Source organism: Apostichopus japonicus, chromosome 21 (assembly GCF_037975245.1).
Source record: "Apostichopus japonicus isolate 1M-3 chromosome 21, ASM3797524v1, whole genome shotgun sequence".
Taxonomy (NCBI): domain Eukaryota; kingdom Metazoa; phylum Echinodermata; class Holothuroidea; order Aspidochirotida; family Stichopodidae; genus Apostichopus; species Apostichopus japonicus.
In genome coordinates this window covers 8952747-8970848 of record NC_092581.1, presented here as the reverse complement: position 1 = coordinate 8970848, position 18102 = coordinate 8952747, and the positions used below count along the sequence as shown (strand labels likewise).

The 18102-nt window shown below is 37.0% G+C and overlaps 5 protein-coding genes across 6 annotated transcripts in view; all 5 read left to right on the top strand.

Annotated features, from left to right (window-relative positions):
* Window positions 1-18102, top strand: part of LOC139963109 (uncharacterized) — a 33327-nt gene that overhangs the window by 11504 nt on the left and 3721 nt on the right. For both annotated transcript variants that reach the window (XM_071963628.1, XM_071963629.1), the window contains one exon: window positions 17776-17900. In XM_071963628.1, the coding sequence (XP_071819729.1) occupies window positions 17776-17900 (125 nt within the window). The remainder of the gene's footprint in view (window positions 1-17775; window positions 17901-18102) is intronic.
* LOC139963139 (uncharacterized) lies at window positions 1857-7279 on the top strand. The gene is made up of 14 exons (XM_071963686.1): window positions 1857-2013; window positions 2613-2675; window positions 2995-3104; window positions 3289-3365; window positions 3488-3567; window positions 4212-4327; window positions 4451-4524; window positions 4703-4770; window positions 5180-5307; window positions 5452-5525; window positions 5772-5848; window positions 6059-6183; window positions 6406-6479; window positions 7270-7279. Exons 1-14 carry the CDS (start codon window positions 1911-1913, stop codon window positions 7277-7279), a joined length of 1179 nt encoding a protein of 392 aa, XP_071819787.1. The 5' UTR covers window positions 1857-1910.
* Window positions 7272-9675, top strand: LOC139963111 (uncharacterized). The gene is made up of 6 exons (XM_071963633.1): window positions 7272-7394; window positions 7616-7689; window positions 7959-8044; window positions 8772-8890; window positions 9086-9177; window positions 9467-9675. The coding sequence occupies exons 1-6, from the start codon at window positions 7290-7292 to the stop codon at window positions 9642-9644; spliced, it is 654 nt and encodes a 217-aa protein (XP_071819734.1). The 5' UTR covers window positions 7272-7289; the 3' UTR covers window positions 9645-9675.
* LOC139963138 (uncharacterized) lies at window positions 13653-15114 on the top strand. Its single transcript, XM_071963685.1, has 4 exons — window positions 13653-13788; window positions 14366-14428; window positions 14749-14858; window positions 15034-15114. Exons 1-4 carry the CDS (start codon window positions 13686-13688, stop codon window positions 15112-15114), a joined length of 357 nt encoding a protein of 118 aa, XP_071819786.1. The 5' UTR covers window positions 13653-13685.
* Window positions 15194-17566, top strand: LOC139963112 (uncharacterized). The gene is made up of 7 exons (XM_071963634.1): window positions 15194-15311; window positions 15959-16074; window positions 16199-16272; window positions 16418-16485; window positions 16892-17014; window positions 17159-17232; window positions 17487-17566. The coding sequence occupies exons 1-5, from the start codon at window positions 15212-15214 to the stop codon at window positions 17002-17004; spliced, it is 471 nt and encodes a 156-aa protein (XP_071819735.1). The 5' UTR covers window positions 15194-15211; the 3' UTR covers window positions 17005-17014; window positions 17159-17232; window positions 17487-17566.

The following is an 18102-nucleotide window of genomic DNA, read 5'->3' as shown; positions in this document are numbered from 1 at the left end:
AATCGCTCCCGCCCTCTCCGAAGAATATGCTGTCTAACTACGACCCTGGAATGTAACAACCCACAAATCGAATTCTTGTCAACTTAGCATAAGCCTAGTAGTACAGTATAGCCCATCGCACGTATAGCTTAACACTTAACCTATCACGCTAGTTTCGAACAAGTTAGCTCCCATCTAGGAGAGATTGATTATAACCTAGCGGACAATACTAACATACTCTTATCAGACTGAACCATCGAGGTTAGCCGACACAAGATATCGACCGTTCCTGTGCATCCGTAATGTTCTTTAAATTGTGGCTGAAATAACAAAGAAGAGTATAGAAGGGAGATGCAATTGAGAGGCAGGGGGCACGTGGAGATGAGGGATGGTGAGAGCATTTCAACCATCCAAATTTATGTCAGAAATCAACTTATTCGTTCTAAGAAAATAAAAACGTAGTAAATTATATCGTCACTGAACGTTCCCAATAATAAAGATAACTAACTGAGCAGGTTTTAACGTCCCAACTACAATTCTAAGTCAGGCTAAATGTGCACTGTGAAATTCCAGAGTAATTTTTAGGTTTATTTTTTTCTGGTATTTACAACTATTCTGTGATCTTATGGATAAACATTCCATCTCCGCAAAATAAAAGAATGTTCCCGTTTTTGCTTTATTTTGGCCAATGATAAGTCACTTCGAATAGATGAGCTTCATCCACTTTTCGTTAAGGTCCTCTTGTGGAAAAAGGAGGGCCTTATTTTAAGTACCTTTGTAATATGTCAATTAACAGTGCTTACACGAAACCTGTTGAAGCGAAAAAACATATTCCTACACCTGGAACGCCTGTCATTCTCAGCCTTTCTCGATACGTCAATACCAACACCTCTTGATCATATCATTACAATATCTCGATCGTCGTCAAAATTACATTCTAACAGCCGCATGCTTTTATAACCAACTGACACCGGCTGTTCATACAGAGATCACAATAGTCTGGAACATGTAGAAAGCTGCAAAATATTCTCATCACGTGTAAATGACCAGGGTCGTTCATGAGTGACGTCAATTTTGGTGACGGACATTGTGCGCTATAAAGTTGAGAACGCGCGCACGCGGTATCTGTAAACACGAACGCGTGAATGACAGTACGGGTTCAAAGCAGCGATATGTTACAGCGCCTCAGCGATCACTACTAGTAACCAGTGACAGCACAAGCAACGCATGGGTACACGCAATAATTAATCTGCGTCGAATCAACGCAACCAGATTAAACTACATGTGTATACTAAACACAACTGTGGGGCACAACGAAGGATCTTGATCGCAAAATTGACACTTTTCAAAGGAGACTACTTCGAAATATTCTCAACATTAGATGGACCAATAATAATTGGTTATCAAATGATGAGCTCTACAACGAAACCAACCAAACACCTTGGTCATCGATAGTCGCACATAGAAGATTGAGATTTTTCGGTCATGTAGCAAGACTCCAAGAGGACGCTCCAGCAAAGGTTGCTCTAAGAGAAGCACTGAGACATACTGCTAAACCAGTTGGAAGGCCCGTGACTATCTTGCTTGGAAAAATAAAGTCGCAATTCAAGGACATTAATATTAACAGTTTCGAGGAAGCAATAAACCTTGCGCAAGATCGTAAAACGTGGCGGAGGTTAATCACTGAGCATGTCGAATAGACGAGACTCAACTTACTACTACTACTGTATACTAAAGCAGATACAACATCTTTGCAATACGAACGCATACTATGATAAGCGCATGATCACGCACAGTTCTCAGTTCTCTTTATTTCGTCACACATAAAACCTTAAGTTTTGTGTACAAATAATCTTTCCACGTACTGTACAATCAATTCATATTGATACATACAGCGATCTAGTTGTGTTTTATCTCGAAGAGTTTTAACCATGATACTGCTTATTGAACTATTAGCTATAGTTCTTATCTTGCTTCTTGCTCTCGTTGAGGCATTGATGATCAGCATCCGAGAAAAATGGCGAGATGGAGTCGGTGAGTGGAATGATTTTCTTCTTATTTTAACGTGAGATTATAGGTAAAGTGGTTCAACCTTTGCCAGTGTTTTAAGTTAACCTCAGAGAATGTCGCCGTTGCGATGGTAGGTCTTATTGTAATATTAAGATTGGGACATCGATATTGCACCAGAGTTACATGAATTGAAATATAATAAATATAATAGACTAGGACAATAATCACTAAAACAACATGGTGCACTCAATGGTGGATGGCGGCTAGAGTAGGAGGTGGTTGGAGTTGGGGTGGTGGGAGATGGAGTGGTGGGAGTGGGAGTGGTGAGAGTGGGAATGGGGTATAGATGGAGGGAGCGGTGGCATTGATGCTCCTAGACTATCTTGTTAGCAACCTTATACATGCATAATCGAGCTGATTGGAGTATACAAAGTACCCTTCCGAAGCACACATATTATTTCCCAAATTTGTTATAGGCCTTGGTGATACTTAATTTTGATAAATGTAGTGCTCTCGGATTTTAATGAATCGTGCATACCTAACTGAATCGTAAACAAATTCAAAATATAAGTATATGAGCCTGTTATCGAAGCATAAATAACTCTATCTTTTATTAATAAAAGGCAACGACTTCGGGAAGACTAAGAAGAGGTGTGCGAAGAGACTGATCAGAGAGATCCGAGGAAGTAAGTTTATGTTCATTATTTCGTTCTCTTTTCATATGTATTGTGTTACAAAAGTATATTGAAGATGTAGATTTTATGTATGGAGTTGCCATTATATACTAGTACTATACTGGCGAAAGAATTGCAGCAGCCAAAGATAAATATTATGTCAGTAATTGACGGACACGTCATAGTTCTGTATTTTTAAAATAAGTGAATGATGGAGGTCAAACCCCATTCCAATTCTCACATTCAAACATATTAATTATGTTAAATATAGTACCAAACTGATGTTATTACACATTATTTACAAGCTCAATATATATCTTTCTGTTAAAAGTGGAGACTCATGCCCGGCAAAGAAAACATATTCTTCGTTATCTGAAGAAGATCAGAATCAACAAGATGAATAGAACAACATCTCATGTAGAAGATCTTCCTGAAATCTTGGTAAATTATAAAAGTCTTTAGTCCCGGTATATTATATACAGCAAAATAACACTAACAATTAATCAAGGAATGAAATAAACTAATGCTAGCGCCCTCACTTTCAAGCGATATAATCAATAACTTATCAATCATCATTGGATTATAAATTAGATATTTTTGATTGCATTTTCTATATATTCAACAGGACCAGTTTGCCGCAAGGAAATTCCTCTTCTGTCTCTTTCCTCTCCCACCCATTGACCTTGGATTGACCTTGACCACGTGAGTTCCTTTCTAATTTTCAATCTCTTTATTTCTAAAACTCACACTCTAGAACATTCATTTTGGAAAAATAAATTGCTGGAAGGAAATGTAGTTAACCACATGTTTTTATTTATATCTAGCGATATACTGACAACCGGAAAGGAACTCGTTCTTTACAGACCACCGGTCGGTTTACCACACCGTCGAGTTGATGTTACTGGTGAGTCTTTATACACATAAGTAATATTGTACCACGAAACGTGCCTTCAAATAAGCTTTTGACAAGTTTAAAGGTTTAGTTCAAATAATGAGCACAAATATGTTTAATATGTCCCATTTGCTTTGTATCTCCTATTAATATACTAAAACACTATAAATTGATCCATTAAGTAATCATTTGGTGAGAAAAATAAAAAAGAAGTATCATAGAATAATGACCCTTAATCATATTTTCGGTAAGTTTGGTAAAATTGCCAAAATGACGACTTAACTCGGAAAGTTGCTTTAATACATCGCACAGTGTTAGAAGTGAGAATGGAAATGACTGAAGACGGGGGAAGTGAGGGGGAGTGTCGGGGGGGGGGGGGAGCTGGCGGGAAATTTGTTTAATATTAAGAATTAGTTTCCTACCATTCCACCTGTTAGGTCAGCCATATACTCAATAAATAAAATAAAATATAGACTTAGTTCTATGTGAAGATAGGGCTGGATCATATCAGGTGAATATGTATAGCTAAGGTGTAATAGCATCACAGAGAAGAGTGAACATTTAAGTTTGACCATTTACGGTTTTAATGTTAACAATTATCGACAGAAACATTGACATCCAGATGTGTTTAATGACGTCACCATTTCTCTTCACAGCTGCTCTTGACCTTGCTCGGTTCTTGGATACCATCATGGTTGCCAGTAAAGTACTTCAAGATCTGAAGGAACTCAAGGCTATCCATCTTGATACAAGAGAAAACCTTCTCTTTAAGGTGAGGGCGGTGGTTGAGTTTACCTGCAGTTTACAATGGATATGATGTTGTAACGCCGAATATTATACTCGAAACTAAAATATTGACGTAAAATGACAATTTTATTTTTTTCTGCTCTTGCAGGTTGTCGCCGATGAAACAATTCTTGTGGACAGCGAAGAAAAACTGGTTGAGAGAAGGGATGCAGCTGCTAACAGGTAAGGAGACAAAATTGTAATCAGCAATAACAGGTAAGGAGAAAAGGTTATAGTCAGCAATAATATGTTAACATCCTAGCTCAAATATGATGAACTTATTGAAACTTTGTATAATACAGCGTTTAGATTATTTCTTTCTATAATTGCTGTTTTTGTTAAAATTCCGTTCCTTTTCCAGAAATGAAATTACATCAGTGATGCTGTACCGCCCTCATTTACTATTTGGCTTGACTCTTGACGTCTCAGGTGAGCTACTTAACCTAGACCAGCGTACCCTTTACCAGTAGATGAAATATCATCATCAACTTGTCTATATTTAGGCCAGGAAAGCAGAGGCATATTAGGCCTGAATTATTGTGTTGAAGTTGGTCTTGTAATTAACAGATTAACTGCTGAAGCTAATTTAAGTTATGTGTTTTTAGTTATGAAATGCACTCATCAGCTGCATGCTAACGTTAATAGCATTAACTGTAAAAAAAAAAGAGAATAGTTTTGAATACATTAGGAGTAAACAATACGAAATTTGTGATGATTAATTGGATGCTATTAATGCGGAGAAGATTACATGCATTGTAGGAGTATTTATATAATCTGAGCATGCGTACGTCACTTCACCATTATCGAGTCATGACGTCTTGCCTTCGCTTTTCAACAGCTGCTTGTGACGTTGCCCGGGCATTCGATATCATGATTGCTGCCCTCTATTGGTGTCTTCAATGCCAGACACCCTCGGACCAGACCATCCCCCTAGTTCACTTTGGATACTTTGGTGATCTTAAACAGGTAAACCTTATTTTTTATCTTAAACTATCGTTAAAAGATTTTGTTTGACGAAGATATTAACGTCAGTTGTGCTCAATTTCATATCTTGTTATGTTGGACTATCAAATTTGTTTTAAAGTACTTAAATTTATGTCTGCTTCTTAGGTTCTCGTTGATGAAACAATTTTTGTGGACAACGAAAAAGGACTTGTGGAGACTCCTGTTCCATCTACAGCAAGGTAAGTACACGGATGGGCATATAATTGAAACAACACCACTCATTAAATTGGAAAATATTTTATAAATATTACACTTGCACGTAATGCTTAATTTCGTGAACAGAAGTAATTGCTGGTAATATTAAATTATAGGATCAAAATTCATCATAAAAAGATTTGGACAAAACTTTATTAATCATTGCATTATTATCTTAGTACTTTCTTTGCTGCTTAACTCTTTGGGTATAATTTTTGTTTTAAACACAGGGATCGTTTTACAACAGGAAAAGAAGTTGTGCTTTATCGACCTCGATTCTCCCATGGGCTGACCCTTGACCTCACAGGTGAGATAATAGACAGTCTCGCAGTTTATCATATCAATACTTTCCGTCGCATCTTTCTTATCATGTTGACATCGTCAACGTTTAATAAAAGCGTAAAAGAGCGAAGAAAAGCAGACGAATTAGTTAAGCGATATTTTACTTTTAATTAACATGTCAAATATTTTGGGAGTATTATTAAGTATTAATGTTGGTGTCACTTCTTTTCAACAGTTGCTTGTGACGTTGCCCGGATGTGCCAAACCATCTCTGTTGCACCGATTTATATCGATTACCGCAGAATTACTGAACTAAGCATCCCTGCAGATTTCTTTAAAGTAATTGGTGCTCAAACACAGGTTAGGATGTAAATCATTTTAAGAGATAAGAGTCAAATTTAATAGCTAATATTGAAGCAAAGTTAATTTGCTATTTATTTACGATTTTTACACGTTGCAGTTGTAATGTTACGTATGGGGAAAAAAATGGTTACTTAACTGTTTGAGTGTAACTTTCACAATGAATCTAAAGTATGTTTTAAGCATATCGTTATTTTTAAATATTGTCTCATTTGATGACAGATTGTCGCTGATGAAACAGTTATTGTGGACAGCGATGAACAATCTAGTTTAAACACCACCGCAGTCAGTGAGAGGTAAGTAAAATGATTAATACAAACTACATTGTAGGTAGTGGTTCAAAGGTAGTATCGAAAACAGTTAAAGGAAGATAAACGAGGGATTCACTCCCCCGCCCCCCCCCCCATCCAACCGCACCCAACCCCTCTCTCCGTATTATCATATATCTCATTAAAGGTTTATCGACACACGAATAATTTTGCCAGCGTACTAAATGGAATCCAATTTAATATTACTGCGTGACGTCAGTGACTGAATTATTAATGTCATATATAATTAAGTAAACGGATGGGCATAGAATTGAAACAAAACCACTCATTAAATTGGAAAATATTCAAGTATTCTATAAACATGACACTTGCTTAATTTCGTGAACAGGAGTAATTGCTGGTAATGTTAAATTATAGGATCAAATATTATCACAAAAAGATTTCGAAAAACTTTATTAATCATTGCATTATTATCTAAGTACTTTCTTAGCTGCTTCACTCTTTGGGTATAATTTTTGTTTTAAACACAGGGATCGTTTTACAACAGGAAAAGAAGTTGTGCTTTATCGACCTCGATTCTTCCATGGATTGAACCTTGACCTCACAGGTGAGATAATAGACAGTCTCACAGTTTATCATATCAATACTTTCCTTCGCATCTTTCTTATAATGTTGACATCATCAACGCTTAATGAAAGCGTAAAAGAGCGAAGAAAAGCAGACGAATTAGTTAAGCGATATTTTACTTTTAATTAACATGTCAAATATTTTGGGAGTATTATTAAGTATTAATGTTGGTGTCACTTCTTTTCAACAGTTGCTTGTGACGTTGCCCGAATGTGCCAAACCATCTCTGCTTCCCCGATTTACATGGATTACCGCAGGATTACTGAACTAAGCATCCCTGCAGAGTTCTTTAAAGTTGTTGGTGCTCAAACACAGGTTAGGATGTAATAGCATTTTATGAGATAAAAGTCAAATTTAATAGCTAACATGAAGCAAAAGTTAATTTGTTATTTATTTACGATTTTTACACGTTGCAGTTGTAATGTTACATATGAATAAAATCGTTACTTAACTGTTTGAGTTAAACTTTCACAATGAATCTAAAGTATGTTTTAAGCAAAATCGTTATTTTTAAATATTTTCTCATTTGATGACAGATTGTCGCTGATGAAACAGTTATTGTGGACAGCGATGAACAATCTAGTTTAAACACCACCGCAGTCAGTGAGAGGTAGGTAAAAGGAGTAATGCAAAATATATTATGTAGGTAGTGGTTCAAAGGTAGTAGCGTTAGCAGTCAAAGGAAGATAAACGAGGGATTCACTCACCCCCCCCACCCAACCCACCCAACCCACCCCTCTCTCCCTACTATCAAAATTGTCATTAAAGGTTTATCGACACACGAATATTTTTGCCAGCTTACTCAATGAGAACCCAATTAAATATTATGCGTAACGTTAGTGACTGGATTATTTATGACTTATATTATAATCATTACAGCTGTAAACAACAACAGAATGACGTCATAAGTCTGGGCACATCCCAAGTAAACGATGATGAGAAAGGAGAAACTGAACATTCTCACGGTAAGATGAAAATATCTTTGCTTGGCTAGATTAAGGTTTGGTATTGTGTGATATGGTGTGGTGTGGTTTAGTGTGGTGTGGTTTAATGTGGTATGGTATTATGTGGTATGGTATGTATAGATGGTACGGTATGGTAAGATATGATGTGATGTGGTATGGTACGGTATAATATGGTATGGTGTGGTTTGGTGTGGTGTGGTTTAGTGTGGTATGGTATTATGTGGTATGGTATGGTATGTATAGATGGTACGGTATGGCAAAATATAATATTATATGATGTGGTATGATATGTTGTATGGTATGGTATGGTAGGATTTGGTGTGATGTAATGCGTGGGTTGATGGGTGGGAGTCATGAGGTTTCCTTGTAAAACTAGTAAATTGCATGTAAATATCAGATTTACAGAATAGTCGTTAAACTTATTTTAACTTCTTAGGATAGAAGTAAAACATAGTAAGAGTTTTATTTTCACACATTCTGAAAGTTTTAGAGCCTCTAACTATACCTATTCACAAGTTACCAGGCGACATTAATATCTCACCATTTCATTTTAATGGTGAGAGAAGGGAATTGGGGGTAAATTTGCCCCAAGTTTTCTAGTGTCACAGCACGCCGGGTATATTATGACGTCACATTCGAGTTCAGTGCCTCGAACATTCAGCTGACCGACAGGGGAAGATTTTCTTGCTTCTTTGAATGTTAACGATATTTTCATTTTTTACAACAGCTTTTCTCTACGACGACGATTTTGTCGAACTGCAACCCCCCGTTCCAATCAGACCAAGAGAACTGGTCAAGTGGGTGGGGCCTAGTGACGTAACCGACAATGGCCTGGATTTAGATGAGGTACATAACATGCAAATAACAAGTACAATTGTTTTGATGTTTTCCATTCTGTTAAAAGGTTGACCATGATATTTCCATTTCTGCCAATTCCAAATATAGCACTACACAACATAACATAACACACTTGCGAATGTTATCAATACATCAAACCGCTGTGAAAACAACGTTTTTCATTATCATTGTTAATATTCACAGGTTGAAAGCTGGGAAGTCAGTGATATGTTTGCCACTAACGAGGCTAACTTCGGCTACAAATCAACCTTTGACGAGACCATGTCTGAGTACACGTGAGTTATTCTAATTCGTTCATAAAACCATCAACTGGAGAACCATTTTGTTACATTCGAATAGGAAAACAGGCCTTTACCAAAGCATTTGGCTACATGCCACGTTTATAGTACATTTAAAATAATATGATTATATTTTCAAATTCCTTAAAATGATTAATTTTATAAAATGGTAAAAACAAAGATCAAATAGCGTGGAACATTCATATACCTCATCTACGATATGTGCATTCCTCTCATGTTCTGTCTCCATATTATATTTTAATGTTTTGTGCCTTGTCTCTCTCAGGACATTACTGGTGGTAGAAGATACAACAGATTATGTACTCAGAAGGGAAAGAGCCTGTCGTCTAGCTGATGAAATCGAAGCTAAAAAGAGGGCTGATCAAGCCATCCAGGCAAAACAACCCAAAAAGCGTAAGAAGAAGGCCCGACGTCGATCAAGGAAATCAGAATGTCCATATTGATATTTAAAAAAATAAAGAAATAAAAAAATAATAAAATTGTTTCAAGGCTCCAGAAATGGTTAAAACTTGTCAGTTTCGTCCTGTATTGTTTTGTTTCCAAAATAAATTAAAATTATATGTGTATTTCAGTTGTTCGTGTTTTTTGTTGTTGTTGTCTGTTTCATCAAGCCCTGCAGCAAGAAAAGTCGTTCCAGCTAGTCATTGCAGCTTGCCGTTGATTCATAGTCGATTCACAATGCTTTAAGGCATTATTGGGAAAGGGGGAGTAGCTGAGAGGGTCGCGGAGGGGCCTGCCTCAGAGCCGGAGGGGGGGGGGGATAGCAGCCCGGTAGAGAAGGAAGTCGACAAGTTCCATAGTTTGTGCTGATTTATACACACTTGTAACAATTTTCATGTAGTTCTTTCTGTAGTAAACTAAGGCAACTTACATATATGTTTCATGATGTTTTCTTTTTACTTTATGAATTACAATTTTATGATAATTTGCATTAACAATATGCTACTTATTATATTGTAATGATCAGTTTATTCTATCGATATGGCTGTTAAATATTGAAAATAAATCATATTTCTCAACAGAAGTTAGGGAGGGTGGTGGGATATGGCAGTTTTTTGTTTGTTTGGTGACTTCGAATTTCAGTAATATTGCGAAATGGTATACGCTGCTGATTAATACGATTGATTACAAATTTGATCAAGCTGATGATATTTTAGTCCATTTGTTTGCTTTAATTACATCCCTGCACTCTCTGACTTTAATAGTTCATATGGTAGGAGCGATGGGGTGTACACGTCCTTTCCGAGCCACACCAGAATTAAAAACAAAGTTATTAGCAGAACCATGCGTGTAGACCTAACTACAGGCCTAATTTATAGCCAAACTATGCCTCAGAAGGAACCATCCCCCTTCTGATTTTATTCAGGCTGGGGAAGGACACCCATGTGTACCCCATACATGTCGGCAATTGACCCCACGGGCGTGACCCTTCCTTTAAAAATTCTGGTCTCCGCCCCTGTTCCGGATTCAGCCGAAAACACTGCTCTTTTATGAAATTCATAACGAAAACTGATTCACATGATACAAATACAACTCTTGTTTATTTGAACTAACAGATGTATATATGTCGAAAAGGATTATTTGAAGCGAAAATCGTGCAGCGAATAAACCGGAGTACAGAGGATATTTTAACATTTCAGAGCAAACAATATTTGACCACAATATGCTAGAAAGTCATTGATAATGGTCTCAAACATCAACAAACAGTTTTAACCACTCTTGAAACATTTCCCGTCACTTTTGTTTCAATTAATTGTCTAATTTAACACCATTCAGTGGCGTACCTAAAAAAGTGGGCACCGGGCCGAATGCTTCCCTTTCCACCCTTGTAGGGGACGCCGACCTGGGGAAGGGGTCTAAGGGAAAGGGGAGGATTTATGTGAGGTGGCTTAGATACAAAATGGTGCTATCTTCGGCAAAGCTTTGAACTGATTATATGAACAGTTATGTGGCACCTTCCTGACTGGTACATCGGGCGGAACGCCCCCCCCCCTCCCCCGCTTAGTACACCACTTACACCACCCAATGTCCCTTAATATTTTGGAGAACCAAAACAATCAGTAAAGTAGCTTACCAACTGTTTATTGTATGCATGCCCTTATGGTCAGTAGTTTTCATCACAACGTGCACAAGAGTTGGTATGTATATATATTGAGAATTGGTATATTTGATAACCAGTAGTCAAGCATACGAATTAATTGAATACTCTTGGTTTCGGTTAATGTCTGCAAATATAACAGGGCGCAGCTACGGGAGGGGAGGGTAGGGGCTTGTGCCCCCCCCCCCATACTTGTCACAACCCCCAAAAATCAAACAATAATAAAAAGGGAAAGGCAAAAAGACGAGAGAAATTAGGAGGGGATTTTAATATAATGGATAACTTTTAAAATATTTTTATATATTTTTAATATAAAATGAAGTAACACATTTATTGAAATGTCTTTAAAAATGTTATTTTTCGGGGTGCTTAGCGCGCACCCATTGAAAATAGTTGTCTTATTATTACTTCCTGTTAAACAAATTCAGTAGAATTATTGTAACAAAGCCCCGTGCAATCCCTATCATCATCCATCCTCTCCACACGCAAGACCCCTGCATCATCAATTCGAGAGGCCGTTATTCGGAGGTATTGGCTATTATTGAGGAAAAAAATGGTCAAATTGTGACTTTCGTAGTATGCTTATTGCGCAGCAAATGCCATTTGAAGGTATTCATTCAATTGCCAACAAATTTTTAAATACCCCAGAGCTTCCAGAGACTTCTCCCTCTGGTCCGCCACATGAGAGTTGCTCCTGGACCCCATCATGGGCCCTAAGGCGGTCGCCTGGGCCCCACGTTCTGAGGGCGCCCTTTGTCCATCCACTGCCATTTGAAAATGTTGAATGCTTCATTCTAATGCCCACAATTTTGCCTTGGACCCCACCTTAAGGCGGAGCTGGGCCCACGCCTTCGGGGGGACCCCACAGCGCTTCCTCGGCGCCTTCGGCGATGTTGGGTCATTAGATCCTGAAGCACCTCCCACCCCCTCCGAAGAATATGCTGTCTAGCTACGCCCCTGGAATATAACAACCGACAAATCGAATTCTTGGCAACTTAGCCTAAGCCTAGCAGTACAGTAGAGCCTATCGTATAGCGCTAGTTTCGAGCATGTTAGCTCCCATCTAGAGGAGCTTGATTATAACCTAGCGGACAATACTAACTGACTCCAATCAGACAGAACCATCGAAGTTAGCCGACATAAGATATCGACCGTTCCTGTGCATCCGTAATGTTCTTTAAATTGTGGCTGAAATAACAAAGAAGAGTATAGAAGGGAGATGCAATTGAGAGGCAGGGGGTACGTGGAGATGAGGGATGGTAAGAGCATTTCAACCATCCAAACTTATGTCAGAAATCAAGTTATTCGTTCTAAGACAATAAAAACGTAGTAAATTATAGCGCCACTCAACTTTCTCAATAATAAAGACAACTAACTGAACAGGTTTTAACGTCCCAACAATTCAGGCTAAATGTCAGACTAAATGTGCAACGCGAAATTCGTGAGTAATTTCTTTTAGGTTTATTTGTATTTACAACTATTCTGTGATCTTATGGATAAACATTCCATCTCCGCCAAATAAAAGAAGGTTCACAATTGTTGCTTTATTTTGGCCAATAATAAGTCACTTCGGATAGATAAGCTTCATCCACTTTTCGTTAAGGCCCTCTTGTGGAAAAAGGTGGGCCTTATTTTAGTACCTTGTAATAGGCCAATTAGCAGTACTGTGTGAGCTATAGACTACAGTACTTACACGAAACCTGTTGAAGCGACAAAACATATTCCTACACCTGGAACACTTGTCATTCTCAGCCTTTCTCGATACGTCAATATCAACACCTCTTGATTATATCATTACAATATCTCGATCGTCGTCAAAATTACATTGTAACAGCCGCATGTTTTAATAACCAACTGACACCGGATATTCCATACAGAGATCACAATAAACTGGAACATGTAGAAAACTGCAGAATATTCTCATCACGTGCAAATGACCAGTGTCGTTCCTGGATGACGTCAATTTTGGTGACGGACATTGTGCGCTACAAAGTTGAGAACGCGCGCACGCGGTTTATGTAAACACGAATGCGTGCTTGACAGTACTGGTTCAAAACAGCGATATGTTACAGCGCCTTAGCGATCTCCGCTAGTAACCCGTGACAGTACAAGCAACGCACGGGCACACGCAATATAAAGAAATCTGCGTCGAATCAACGCAACCAGTTTAAACTACATGTGTATACTAAACCAGATACAAAATCTTTGCAATATATACAAACGCATACTATGATACGCGCATATCACGCAAAGTTCTCAGTACTCTATTTCGTCACACATAAAACCTTTAGTCTTGTGTACAAATAAACTTAACACGTACTTTACAATCAATTCATATTGATACATACAGCGATCTAGTTGTGTTTTATCTCGAAGAGGTTTAATCATGATACTGCTTATTGAACTATTAGCTTTAGTTATTATCTTGCTTCTTGCTCTCGTTGAGGCATTAATGATCAGCATCCGAGAAAAATGGCGAGATGGAGTCGGTGAGTGGAATAATTTTCTTGTTATTTTAACGTGAGATTATAGGTAAAGTGGTTCAACAATTGCCAGTGTTTTAAGTTAACCTCAGTGAATGTTCTCGTTGCAATGGTAGATCTTATTGTAATATTAGGAATGGGACATCGATATTGCACCAGAGTTACATGAATTGAAATATAATAAACATGAATGAAGCTAGACTAGGACAACAATCACTAAAATAACAAGGTGCACTCAAGAGTGGATGGCGGCCAGAGTAGGGGTGGTGGGAGTGGTGGGAGTGAGAGTGGGATGGGGTATAGATGGAGGGAGCGGTGGCATTGATGCCTTTTGACCATCTTGTAAGCAACCTTATACATGCACCATCGATCTGAATGGTACAAATAAAGTACCCTTCCCATGCACACATATTATTTCCCAAATTTGTTATAGGCCTATAGGTGATACTTAATTTTGATAAATGAAGTGCTCTCGGATTTTAATGAATCGCGCATACCTAACTTAATCGTTAACAAATTAAAAAAAATAAATATATGAGCCTGTTATCGAAGCATAAATAACTCTATCTTTTATTAATAAAAGGCAACGACTTCGGGAAGACTAAGAAGAGGTGTGCGAAGAGACTGCTTAGAGAGATCCGAGGAAGTAAGTTTATATTTAATTATTTCGTTCTCTTTTCATATATAATGTGTTACAAAAGTATATTGAAGATGTAGATTTTATGTATGGAGTTGCCATTATATAATATGACTATACTGGCGAAATAATTGCAGCGGCCAAAGATAAATATTCTGTCAGTACTTGACGGACACGTCTCAGTTTTGTATTTTTACAATAAGTGAATGAGGGAGGTCCAACCCCTTCCGATTCTCTCAATCTAACATATTAATTATGTAAAATATAGTAAATAAACTGATGTTATTGCACATTATTTACAAGCTTAATATTTATGTTTCTGTTAAAAGTGGAGACTCATGCCCGACAAAGAAAACATATTCTTCGTTATCTGAAGAAGATCAGAATCAACAAGATGAACAGAACAACATCTCAAGTAGAAGATCTTCCTGAAATCTTGGTAAATTATAAAAGTCTTTAGTCCCGGTATATATATAGCAAACTAACACTAACAAATTAACCAATTAAGTTAATGCTAGCGCCCTCACTTTTCAATCAATATGGTCAATAACTTATCAATTCATCATTGGATTATAAATTAGATATTTTGATTGAATTTTCTCTATATATTACAGGACCCGTTTGCCGCAAGGAAAGTCCTCTTCTGTCTTTTTCCTCTCCCACCCATTGACCTAGGATTGACCTTGACCACGTGAGTTCCTTTTTAATTTTCAGTCTCTTTATTTCTAAAACTCATACTCTAGAACATTCATTTTGGAAAATAAATCGCTTGAAGGAAATGTAGTTACTCATATGTTTTTATTTATATCTAGCGATATACTGACAACCGGAAAAGAACTCGTTCTTTACAGACCACCGGTCGGTTTACCACACCGTCGAGTTGATGTTACTGGTGAGTCATATACACATAAGTAATATTGTACCACGAAACGTGCCTTCAAAAAAGCTTAAGACAAGTTTAAAAGTTTAGTTCAAATAATGAACACAATATGTTTAATATGTCCCATTTGCTTTGTATATCCTATTAATATACTAAAACACCATAAATTGATCCATTAATTAATCATTTGGTGAGAAAAATGAAAAAGAAGTATCATAGAATAATTACCCTTCATCATATTTTCGGTAAGTTTGGTAAATTGCCAAAATTACGACTTAACTCGGAAAGATGCTTTAATACATTGCATAGCGTTAGAAGTAGGAATGGAAATTACTTAAGACGGGTGTAGTGCAAGGGAGGGTGTCGGGATGTAGGGGGTGGGTAATATGGGAAATTTGTTTAATTTTTCGAATTTAGTTTCCTCCCATTCCACCTGTTAGGTCAGCCATATATTCAATAAATAAAATATAATATAGACTTAATTATATGTGAAGATAGAGCTGGATCATATCAGGTGAATATGTATAGCTAAGGTGTAATAGCATCACAGAGAAGAGTGAACATTTAAGTTTGACAATTTACGGTTTTAATGTTAACAATTATCGACAGAAACATTGACATCCAGATGTGTTTAATGACGTCACCATTTCTCTTCACAGCTGCTCTTGACCTTGCTCGGTTCTTGGATACCATCATGGCTGTCAGTAAAGTACTTCAAGATCTGAAGGAACCCAAGGCTATCCATCTTGATACAAGAGAAAACCTTCTCTTTAAGGTGAGGGAGGTGCCTGAGTTTACTTGCAGAATCAATGGATATGATGTTGTGATGCCGAATATTATACTTGAAACTAAAATATTGACGTAAAATGACAAATTATATATTTTTTCTGCTTTTGCAGGTTGTCGCTGATGAAACAATTTTGGTGGACAGCGAAGAACAACTGGTTGAGAGAAGGGATGCAGCTGCTAACAGGTAAGGAGAAAAGGTTATAGTCAGCAATAATATGTGAACATCCTAGCTCAAATATAATGAACTTATTGAAACTTTGTATAATACAGCGTTTAGATTATTTCTTTCTATAATTGCTGTTTTTGTTAAAATTCCGTTCCTTTTCCAGGAATGAAATTACATCAGTGATGCTGTACCGCCCTCATTTACTATTTGGCTTGACTCTTGACGTCTCAGGTGAGCTACTTAACCTAGACCAGTGTACCCCTTACCAGTAGATGAAATATCATCATCAACTTGTCTATATTTAGGCCAGGAAAGCAGAGGCATATTAGGCCTGAATTATCGTGTTGAAGTTGGTCTTGTAATTAACAGATTAACTGCTGAAGCTAATTTAAGTTATGTGTTTTTAGTTATGAAATGCACTCATCAGCTGCATGCTAACGTTAATAGCATTAACTGTAAAAAAAAAGAATAGTTTTGAATACATTAGGAGTAAACAATACGAAATTTGTGATGATCAATTGGATGCCTTTAATGCGGAGAAGATTACATGAATTGTAGGAGTATTTATATAATCTGAGCATGCGTACGTCACTTCACCATTATCGAGTCATGACGTCTTGCCTTCTCTTTTCAACAGCTGCTTGTGACGTTGCCCGGGCATTCGATATCATGATTGCTGCCCTCTATTGGTGTCTTCAATACCAGACACCCTCGGACCATCCCCCTAGTTCACTTTGGATACTTTGGTGATCTTAAACAGGTAAACCTTATTTTTTATCTTAAACTACCGTTAAAAGATTTTGTTTGACGAAGATATTAACGTCAGTTGTGCTCAATTTCATATCTTGTTATGTTGGACTATCAAATTTGTTTTAAAGTACTTAAATTTATGTCTGCTTCTTAGGTTCTCGTTGATGAAACAATTTTTGTGGACAACGAAAAAGGACTTGTGGAGACTCCTGTTCCATCTACAGCAAGGTAAGTACACGGATGGGCATATAATTGAAACAACACCACTCATTAAATTGGAAAATATTCAAGTATTCTATAAATATTACACTTGCACGTAATGCTTAATTTCGTGAACAGAAGTAATTGCTGGTAATATTAAATTATAGGATCAAAATTCATCATAAAAAGATTTGGACAAAACTTTATTAATCATTGCATTATTATCTTAGTACTTTCTTTGCTGCTTAACTCTTTGAGTATAATTTTTGTTTTAAACACAGGGATCGTTTTACAACAGGAAAAGAAGTTGTGCTTTATCGACCTCGATTCTTCCATGGGCTGACCCTTGACCTCACAGGTGAGATAATAGACAGTCTCGCAGTTTATCATATCAATATACTTTCCGTCGCATCTTTCTTATCATGTTGACATCGTCAACGTTTAATAAAAGCGTAAAAGAGCGAAGAAAAGCAGACGAATTAGTTAAGCGATATTTTACTTTTAATTAACATGTCAAATATTTTGGGAGTATTATTAAGTATTAATGTTGGTGTCACTTCTTTTCAACAGTTGCTTGTGACGTTGCCCGGATGTGCCAAACCATCTCTGCTTCCCCGATTTACATGGATTACCGCAGGATTACTGAACTAAGCATCCCTGCAGAATTCTTAAAAGTTATTGGTGCTCAAACACAGGTTAGGATGTATATAGCATTTTATGAGATAAAAGTCAAATTTAATAGCTAACATGAAGCAAAAGTTAATTTGTTAATTTTTTTACGATTTTTACACGTTGCAGTTGTAATGTTACGTATGAACAAAATCGTAACTTAATTGTTTGAGTTTAACTTTCACAATAAATCTATAGTATCTTTTAAGCAAATCGTTTTATTAAAAT

What these genes read in the sequence shown, in the direction of transcription:
- LOC139963138 (XM_071963685.1), top strand. Translation starts at nt 13,686, where the DNA reads ATGATACTGCTTATTGAACTATTAGCTTTAGTTATTATCTTGCTTCTT. An exon ending in GCTTAGAGAGATCCGAGGAA is followed by an intron (nt 14,429 to 14,748) that starts GTAAGTTTATAT and finishes TTCTGTTAAAAG; the next exon opens with TGGAGACTCATGCCCGACAA. An exon ending in AAGATCTTCCTGAAATCTTG is followed by an intron (nt 14,859 to 15,033) that starts GTAAATTATAAA and finishes TATATATTACAG; the next exon opens with GACCCGTTTGCCGCAAGGAA.
- LOC139963139 (XM_071963686.1), top strand. Translation starts at nt 1,911, where the DNA reads ATGATACTGCTTATTGAACTATTAGCTATAGTTCTTATCTTGCTTCTT. An exon ending in CTTGGATTGACCTTGACCAC is followed by an intron (nt 3,366 to 3,487) that starts GTGAGTTCCTTT and finishes ATTTATATCTAG; the next exon opens with CGATATACTGACAACCGGAA. An exon ending in CCTGTTCCATCTACAGCAAG is followed by an intron (nt 5,526 to 5,771) that starts GTAAGTACACGG and finishes TTTTAAACACAG; the next exon opens with GGATCGTTTTACAACAGGAA.
- LOC139963112 (XM_071963634.1), top strand. Translation starts at nt 15,212, where the DNA reads ATGTTTTTATTTATATCTAGCGATATACTGACAACCGGAAAAGAACTC. An exon ending in CCGTCGAGTTGATGTTACTG is followed by an intron (nt 15,312 to 15,958) that starts GTGAGTCATATA and finishes TTCTCTTCACAG; the next exon opens with CTGCTCTTGACCTTGCTCGG. An exon ending in CTTGACTCTTGACGTCTCAG is followed by an intron (nt 16,486 to 16,891) that starts GTGAGCTACTTA and finishes TCTTTTCAACAG; the next exon opens with CTGCTTGTGACGTTGCCCGG.
- LOC139963111 (XM_071963633.1), top strand. Translation starts at nt 7,290, where the DNA reads ATGTGCCAAACCATCTCTGCTTCCCCGATTTACATGGATTACCGCAGG. An exon ending in TTGTTGGTGCTCAAACACAG is followed by an intron (nt 7,395 to 7,615) that starts GTTAGGATGTAA and finishes ATTTGATGACAG; the next exon opens with ATTGTCGCTGATGAAACAGT. An exon ending in ACCACCGCAGTCAGTGAGAG is followed by an intron (nt 7,690 to 7,958) that starts GTAGGTAAAAGG and finishes TAATCATTACAG; the next exon opens with CTGTAAACAACAACAGAATG.